This window comes from Hydra vulgaris, chromosome 09 (genome assembly GCF_038396675.1).
Source record: "Hydra vulgaris chromosome 09, alternate assembly HydraT2T_AEP".
NCBI classification, from domain to species: domain Eukaryota; kingdom Metazoa; phylum Cnidaria; class Hydrozoa; order Anthoathecata; family Hydridae; genus Hydra; species Hydra vulgaris.
In genome coordinates, this window is record NC_088928.1 from 54,580,145 (window position 1) to 54,590,000 (window position 9,856).

General features: G+C 27.0%; 1 protein-coding gene across 3 annotated transcripts in view; it reads right to left on the bottom strand.

Moving 5' to 3' along the window:
- The window catches only part of LOC100199204 (fibroblast growth factor receptor 3), a 170,052-nt gene that overhangs the window by 40,840 nt on the left and 119,356 nt on the right, over positions 1-9,856 (bottom strand). For all 3 annotated transcript variants that reach the window (XM_065806068.1, XM_065806071.1, XM_065806069.1), the window contains exon 18: positions 4,989-5,018. In XM_065806068.1, the coding sequence (XP_065662140.1) occupies positions 4,989-5,018 (30 nt within the window). The remainder of the gene's footprint in view (positions 1-4,988; positions 5,019-9,856) is intronic.

A 9,856-nucleotide genomic window follows, 5' to 3' on the forward strand; every position in this document is an offset into this window, starting at 1 on the left:
TCTCCGTTGCTGGCTGATGCACCAGATTTAAGTATTACCATAAATAAATTTAAGTTGTTTTTTAATAATTTTATTGTTACAAGAATCAATATGTATAATGCTGTTCAAGGAATAAAATCTGCAAAGGATTGTTTTCATTTGATTGCATCATAAATGCTCCTGACTCATTCTTGTGTACTTTTTTACCTATGCTGTTATTGAGAATGTTTATTCACAGTTTGTTTTAGATGAGCTAAAGGAATAGTATTATTGTTGCAACACCAAAACCTAAATATATTGATGTATTTTGAATTTTGAACCGTAGTATTGCTAATATTTGGTAAACTAATTTTCCATATTCTACTTTGTGAACTAATAAATAAGTTTATCACATCTGGTTTGCAATTTGGTTTTAAAAAAAGTCACTCAACCAGCATGTGCACTCAGCTATTAAAGAAAAGTAGCTTGTCACACCTCTTATGATAATTCTGTATACTGTATTGTGCTTACATCGAAAGCCTCATGTGAGCTACTACAAATTATTTCATAAAATTTTAATTTTTTTCCTATTGTGATACGCTTGTATACAGTTGTGTTTGACTAGGTGCAGTATGCAGCCCTATGTTATTGTGTATTTTTATAAATGGATTGTAGCAGCAACCAACAGAAGCAGCAAAACTAAGCTACTACATTGGTAAATATTACTTTGGTGAATTGTGTTATGCTAATGATCTTACATTAATGGCTACAACAACTACTATAATGTGCTTAATTTTAAAAATGTATGACATAAATGCGAAAGAACTATTCCTTTCAATGTTGATAAAAATAAATGTATTTTGTTAGCCAAATATAGATTGCCACACAATCCTTGGCTCCTAATTTCTAAAAATATAATTGAATACACTCACAGCTGGCCTCAATTAGGTAATATAATTAAAAAACCTGAGGATGATCAAAATTGTAATGCTTCTAGACAAATTCAATTCATTTGTCAACTTAATCATTTTTTAATAACATTTTGAAAAAAACTAACAAATTAAAAAAAATTATCTTTTATAAAAGTTGTATTCCTGTTTTAATGGGATTATCACTTAGAACTTATTACACTCTGAGGCAAATTGCATATGCACTTTTTGGAGAAATGCCCTGAGGAGAATATGGTATTTGCCAAATTCTCCTCAGAGCATTCCTCCAAGAATGATATAATAAGAATTATTATATCATTCTTGGAGAATGATTTAATAAAGAATGATAATAAGAATTTTTAGAGTATTTAAAACAGTCACAGTTAAAGGATGAGATTTAACTGAATGACAAGTAACATGAGAATGAATTTTAGTAGATGCCACAAAAAACGCTAGTTCTTTGTGAAAGAGAAGCATTATAAAAATGATGTGATAATGGCTAAAAGTTGACTGCAAGAGCAGGTCCAACTATGTTTACAATGCGTTTTTGCACTTAGTCTAAAAGAGAAAAAGCATCATTGGAAAATCCCCCCCTTCCCCCCAGATATGACAACAGTATTCTATACAAGGACGGATTTGAGATTTATAGAGAGAAAGAATAGAACCCAGAGTAAAAAAGTAGCAACTTTTATGGTTTTTAAGAAAGATCGGATTTAGGATTAATCCAAGAAGATGAAAGGTAGATGACTCTCGAGTAAATTACCGTTCATAAATAAAAGAAGATCTAGATTATTGCGATAATGATTGGCTGAAAAAAAATGAGTTTTATCTGACTTAAAGTTCACCAGTCACTGTGAGCCTCATGATGTAGCAGAGGTGAGATCCTCTTTAAGCTCAAATGCCCTCCTCCAAGCAATCATAGAGTGTTGGCTTCTTATCAAGATAAGTATAAATACCATCAGCAAACAACACCACCTTAGAATTAAGATTATTTGGAATATCATTAATGTAAATTAAAAAGAGTATAGAGCCAAGAATAGAACCCTGAGGTGACAGGATATGAAGTAGAGTGCTGTCCATCGAGGACATTTTTAATACTACAATTGGTGAGGATGGATTCGATAATACTAAAGATGTTACCTGATATACCATAAGAACAAAGCTTATGGAGAATACCAGCATGCCAAACTTTATCAAAAACTTTAAAAATGTCAAGAGCAATGGCCTTAACCTCTCCACCTTTATCTAATGCACAATAAAACCTATCTGTTATTACTGTTAGCAAATCAGCTGTAGAACAAGATCGGAATCCATATTGATCATCAGAAAGTATGTTATTAGATTCAAGATAAGAGGTTAAGTATTTGTTAATTAAAGACTCAAAAATCTTGCTTATGATAGGAAGAAGACTAATGAGACGGTAGTTAGATGAGTCGGATCGCACTCCAGAGTTTTGAAAATAGGGACAACAAATGCTGTTTTCCAGCAGGCAGGAAAATAAGACTACAATAAGCACTTATTAAACGATTTTGAAAGTATTGATGACAGCTCCGGAGAACTCTTCTGCAAGACTATAACAGGTATGTTATCCGGACCACAAGCTGTAAAAGAGTCTAAGCATGAAATAACTTTAGATACAGAAGCTGGAGTGATGTCGAGGAATGGATCAACTTGATTGTTGGCTATATCAGGCAGAACGCAACTAGTGGAATCAAGAGATGGTATTGATGAAAAATTCTTAGCAAACAATTCAGCTTTGACTTTAGGTGAGGTAACAAAATCTGTACCATACTAGAGAGGTGGAACAACAGATTTGCCCTTATTATAGATACTTTTAAGGATTCTCCAGTCACAAGATTAATTTTGAGATAAATTATTTTGTGACCTGAGAATAGCAAGCTTAGGCATTAGACTAAACTAACACTAACAGCAACAATATTGGCTGATGGAGGCTGATGAAGAGAGAGGACTTGGTCAATTTGATCAGAAATAACATCAAAAAGAGTGCATTCTTGAGATGAAGGAGAGCGATATAAAACAAAGAAAAAAGCGAAAGAGTATAGTGGTGCTAAACAAAAGCACATAAAAGAATAGCCTGTAGATTCAAACCTAGTTTCCCGACAAATGGGTGAATTCTTACGAAAGTAAATGGCCAAACCAAGAATGTGAATAGTGGAGTCTTTACGAATTAAAAGAATATAACCATCAACACTAAGATCACAAGAATAGAAAGCCGAACTCAAGTTAATCTCACAAAAAGCAAGTAAGTCTGAAATTTGCAAGAGATAAGACTAAAGAGAAGAAAAGTTACTTTGAAGACCATGAGTATTAGTTAATTAAAGATTTAAAGAGCTTGGTGATGATGATGGTTTTTAGAGTTTTATATATTTTGGTACTTTAATCATATTGAAATTTATTAAGGAGCTTGACTCAAAGCACAGATAGTACTTAATATTATTTAATAACCCAAGCAAATGTCTCATTACTAACAATAAACTCTAAGCCGTAACAAAGGGCTCCAAATTTTCACTACCAGTAATAATAAAAAGTAAATTTTAATATTAAAAATAAAAAGACTGAACATTAAAATTAGGAGTTAATACAAATTATTAAAAATCAAAAATAAATTTAAATGACATTAGCTCTTTGTTATCATTTTTCTTACAATATTAATGCTTTAATATTTACTACATATAATTGTATATAATTATAGAACTTCACTTCTTTTGGTAAATAGTAAAGAGAGTATTGAAGAGAGTTCAAGATTTGTTTTTGGTTGTAACAGTAATACATTGGAATTCAACATAAATATAGAGTTTAACTATAAAATAAATTTAGAAATGGAGTGCCGGAGTGATTAGAATTATATATTTTTGATAATGTTTAATGTTTTTAAAAATTTTAAATTTATGAAAAAAATAAATTTAAAAAATTAGTTGTTTCAATTTTTTTTGTGGTAATATATATATAATTTAGTAAGACTTAAATACTAAAATATTTGTAATTACTGCACTAAAATATTTGTAACAATGTGTAATAGACACACAAAAAAATACAATAATGAGCTCCATGGATATAAACTATTTCGTAGATTTTTATATAAACATACTTTGATGATATTATTATGTTTGTTAGTTTTAAATAAAACCGTTAATGTGTGATAAAATTTGTTTAAATTTACACTACCAGTAATGATAAAAAATAAATTTTAATATTAAAAATAAAAAGACTGAACATTAAAATTAGGAGTTAATACAAATTATTAAAAATCAAAAATAAATTTAAATGACATTAGCTCTTTGTTATCATTTTTCTTACAATATTAATGCTTTAATATTTACTACATATAATTGTATATAATTATAGAACTTCACTTCTTTTGGTAAATAGTAAAGAGAGTATTGAAGAGAGTTCAAGATTTGTTTTTGGTTGTAACAGTAATACATTGGAATTCAACATAAATATAGAGTTTAACTATAAAATAAATTTAGAAATGGAGTGCCGGAGTGATTAGAATTATATATTTTTGATAATGTTTAATGTTTTTAAAAATTTTAAATTTATGAAAAAAATAAATTTAAAAAATTAGTTGTTTCAATTTTTTTTGTGGTAATATATATATAATTTAGTAAGACTTAAATACTAAAATATTTGTAATTACTGCACTAAAATATTTGTAACAATGTGTAATAGACACACAAAAAAATACAATAATGAGCTCCATGGATATAAACTATTTCGTAGATTTTTATATAAACATACTTTGATGATATTATTATGTTTGTTAGTTTTAAATAAAACCGTTAATGTGTGATAAAATTTGTTTAAATTTACACTACCAGTAATGATAAAAAATAAATTTTAATATTAAAAATAAAAAGACTGAACATTAAAATTAGGAGTTAATACAAATTATTAAAAATCAAAAATAAATTTAAATGACATTAGCTCTTTGTTATCATTTTTCTTACAATATTAATGCTTTAAATGCATAAATTTTTAAATACATAATCTTTTTGACAAAATCTATAATAAACAAACACAAAAATTTTGTTCCTCTTAATGGTTATTTCTTAAAGATTAAAATATCAATTTCAATACCTGAAACCAAAATGGGCTGCATTCCACTGTCTAAAATGCAAAGGTAATATATTATTTAATTAAACTTAATGGTGTATAATATTTCGTAAAAATTTTTTGAAAAATATTAAGATTAGTATATAACAACTATTATTATATACAGAGTTAAATATCAAATTTTTATATTTTTATTATTTATTATATATTTATTAGTTTTTAAATGCATGGGAAAATTAAGAACAAAAATAATCATTGCACCAATTGTGAAGTGATTTTTTAAAATTATTTAAAATATTTGAAAAAAGGTTGAAAGCATCAATTCCTTAAAGGCATGAGACCATTAAAAAGCTGTGGAAATGGGACTGAAGAAATCATAAATTGTGAAGAAAATTAATGGATGATTTAAAAAAAATCTAATGTCTACAAAATCATAACAGATCTTCAAAGAAGAGAAAAAAAGGTTTTTCGAAAAAAATTGGCTCAAAACGAACTGTAAGAATAAATAAACTTGTAAATACAGTTGATTGCAAACTGTGACGTAATCCAAACCACTCAATTTCAAAGCCAGCTAGAGAAATCAGATATTTAAGATAACTGATGCAAAGACTTATCAATGAAGATTTAGGCCTGAAGAGTTTTGTAAAATGCAAAAGACAATTTCGGAGTAAAACATAAAAAATGAAATTAATAAGCACTCATTTTGTTGGACTTTATACTCTTTCAACTTTGTTATAAAATTTTTCACTGTTGAGCCTGAACTTTTCAACATCTTTACTTTCAACAAGGCTGCTAGCAACTACTATTAGAGTTAAAGTTACTGATAAAGAAGTTCTTGGAGCAAGATAATGATTGACAGACATCTTAAAAGATTGTAAATTATTTGACATCTTGACACATAAAATTAAATATTTCCAGTTTTCCATGTAATTAAATTTTAACAAGACTCTAATATTTTAATTTCTCTTAGTGAACATATCTTAAATGAACGAACAACCAAGAAGTTTGGCTTTGAAACTCTGCAAATTTCAGAAATTTTTCTTGTATCATGTGTATATATAATAATGTATTGTTGTAGCTTTTTGTGAGAGCTCTGGAAAACACACCTCCAACTGTCTAGTGTTTCTGTCAGAAACTTTTGATTCATAATGGCCATGTATCTGTCACATTTTATAAAAGTGTCATACCAATATACAGAAAATGACAGGGTTTAAATCAATATATATATATATATATGAATATATATATATATATATATATATATATATATATATATATATATATATATATATAAACATATATATATATAAACATATATATATATATATATATATATATATATATATATATATATATATATATATATATGTATATATATATATATATATATATATATATATATATATATATATATATATATATATATATATATATATATATATATATATATATATAAATATAAATATAAATATGTATGTATATATTCTTGTTACATGATATGTTTATAAATATGTGCGTATAACTATTTATAAATATATTTTGATATTATAATACATTAACAATACTTTGCTGACCTATTGTTGTCAGGGTCATCAGGTAATTTAAAAAGAAGAAAAACTAAAGTGTAAAAAATCAAAATCAATTATATATATTTATAATATATATATATATATATATATATATATATATATATATATATATATATATATATATATTATATATATATATATATATATATATATATATATATATACATATTGACCAAGTTTGTAATCGGTTGTAAATCTAAATGGCTATAATCTGTATAGAAGAAACAGAAATGATGGGCGCACAGGAGGTGGTGTGTGTCTATATATTACTGAAACTATTAAATCATTAGAGTTAAGCGATGCAGTTTTTAACTCAAGTGAAATTGAACAAATTTGGGCTACAGTGTATTTTGAAAACAACAAGTATTTAGATGGTTGTACTTACAGAGCAAACAATTTTTCAAACATGAACAATTTTGATTTGGTTTTCAAAAAGACTAAAGACTATGTTGATAGAAAAGGATACAAAGACTTACTAACTACAAGGGATTTTAATTTCCCAGAGATCGTATGGTCAAATGGATACATCACAAACATTAAAAATAAAATTGGCATCGAACATAACATTAGTGAAACTCTTAGCAAAACATTTCTGTATCAGCATGTAAATATTCCAACTTTTAAAATATCAAATAGTTCTGCTACTGACACTCTTGGTTTAATCTTCACAATTCAGCTGAGAAGGATCTGCACTATTGATTATTTTGAAGATTATTAGCTATGCACTACTAATCTTCAAAATGATCTAGATATTGTCTACAAATGGATACAAACTTGGCTGTTTATGTTTAACATATCAAAATGTGTAGTTATGTACTATGGCCACAATAAAAAAAACTATTTATATAATTTAAACAGTATTCAATTAACGGAGTCAGATACAGAAAGAGATCTTAGAGTACTTTTCAATACAAACCTAAAATGGAAAAATCAAGTGGTTTATGCTTCTAACAAAGCAAATCAAATGCTTGGTTGTATCGAAAAATTATTTGTTTGTTTCGATTGTAAGTTACTTTATTTGCTTTATATTACTTTTATTCGTTCACTACTAGAGTTTGCAGTTATGGTATGGTCTCCATTTTTCAAATCAGATTGTGACTATATCGAAAGAATCCAGCACAAAGCTATTAAACTAGTATCATCATTCATAAATCTTTCCTATACAAAAAGACTCGATAACTTAAACCTATCCTAGTGGAATCAAGACAAAGAAGAGATCTAATAAAATGTATAAAATTGTGAATAATATTGACAAATTAGAAATAGGCCTTTGTTTTCCAAACGTTAACAATTATACAAGAGGTCACTGATTTAGAATTTGCAAGGAAATAACAAAACAAAAGCACAGAGAAAACTTCTTCTTTAATCGTGTTCCAAATTTATGGAACTCTCTGCCAAAAGAAGTTGTTAAATCGCCTTCAGCCAACAGCGTTAAAGCAGCAATTGAATGCTGGATGATCAGCAATCAATCATTTAGCTGTCAAAGTTTGCCTGATAACACACTCACTGGCTCTGCCAGTTACAGCGTTTACTACCAACTAACTAACTATATATATATATATATATATATATATATATATATATATATATATATATATATATATATATATATATATATATATATATATATATATATATATATTTGACCGCAAAGAAAATTTTGCCAATAACTCTCAGTCCTGATTAATCAACCCTGCTAAACCTTGCTAGAAAAAGTCACCAAAACCTTACTAGATGATATTAACAAAAAAGTTAGAAACACTACCCTTGTGCACCAATGGCATAATATAAATGACATTTTAAAATAATTCCATGATATTAACACCAAAAAATCTGTTTTTGTGCAATATGATATTGTTGATTTTTATCCTTCCATTTCTAATCAGTTTCTATTCAAAAAAGCAGAAGATTGCAATTTTGATGTTACAATGGGAAGCTTTGACAGAGCTGAGTTATGTGAATTGGTAGGCTTTTTCATTTTGTTCACCATCAGTAAAAAATACAGATTAAGTACCAACGATTTATATAGAGATAATGGAATTTGCTGTTTTTATAATATTAGTTGACGGCAATCAGAAAAAATAAAGTAAAACCTTATAAAAAGAAAAAGAAAAATTTAAGCTAAATATAACAATAATAACTAATTTAAAAAACTGTTAACTTCCTCGACATTTTGCCTAACCTGCCTAACAACTCTTTTCAGCTGTATAGAAAACCAGTTGACAACCTGTTATTTATCAATGTTAATTTGAACCATCCTCTAAATATTCTTAATTCTATTTCAACAATGATGTTTAACCATATAAGAAGTATTTCCTAAATAAAAGAAGTATTTAATTGAGCCACTCCTTTTCACGGTAGTACTCATAAGTCTATTGGATTTAAAGATAGCATTACTACCATTCCAAAAAACTCTACAAAGTAACAAAACTACAAGCACAAAACATTATTTGGTTTAACTCTTTGTTTTCTATTAACATCAAGACAAATGTTGCCATGCTTTTTCTTAATTTAACCGATAAAAGCTTTCCAAAAAATCATAAGCTCAATAAACTGTTTAACCAAAATAATTTTACTATAGCTGTCTTCTAAATATTTGAAACATCACCACCTCACACAATAATAAAGTTTTATCAAATTCTTCTAACCTTAATCATCCATCATGTAACTGCCAGCATATTGATTTATGTCCGCAAAATGGAAATTGTTTAAGTAAAGATATCATTTATACACTACCGTTTATAATTATTCGAATGACATAAACTTTTTTTAAAAATGGTATTTTTTGTTTAACTACTTTTTATGTTTATTTTTGCACATTTAGATAATTCAAAAGTATTTTGATTAAAATGCTTTGATAAATATTATAAGAATAATAAAAAAGTGGTAGAACTACATAAAAAATGGACCATCAATGATTGTAAACATGGACTGACATATTGATGTTTTAATTCTTTGGTTTCAAGATAAGATTATTTGTTTGGAAAAAAAATCATTAATTGTATGATAAATTAATGTGTATTATTGACTGTAAAACATGGTTGGATGTAGTGTTAAGGTGTGGGACTGTTTTAATAGGAACGCCACAGGTGATTTTGTAACAATGGAAGCAGTAATGAAAAAAAGTAGTTAAATTGTACAACTAAAAAGTTATGCTACACCTCCAGAAAGATGGGTAATGGTAAGCCATTTATTTTTTCAGAAGAAAATGACTCAAATCTTATACCCAAAGTAGATTTTTCCAAAAATTGTATAAATTATTTGGTTGAGTTTGAGAAAAATCAAATATTGAATAGAACGATT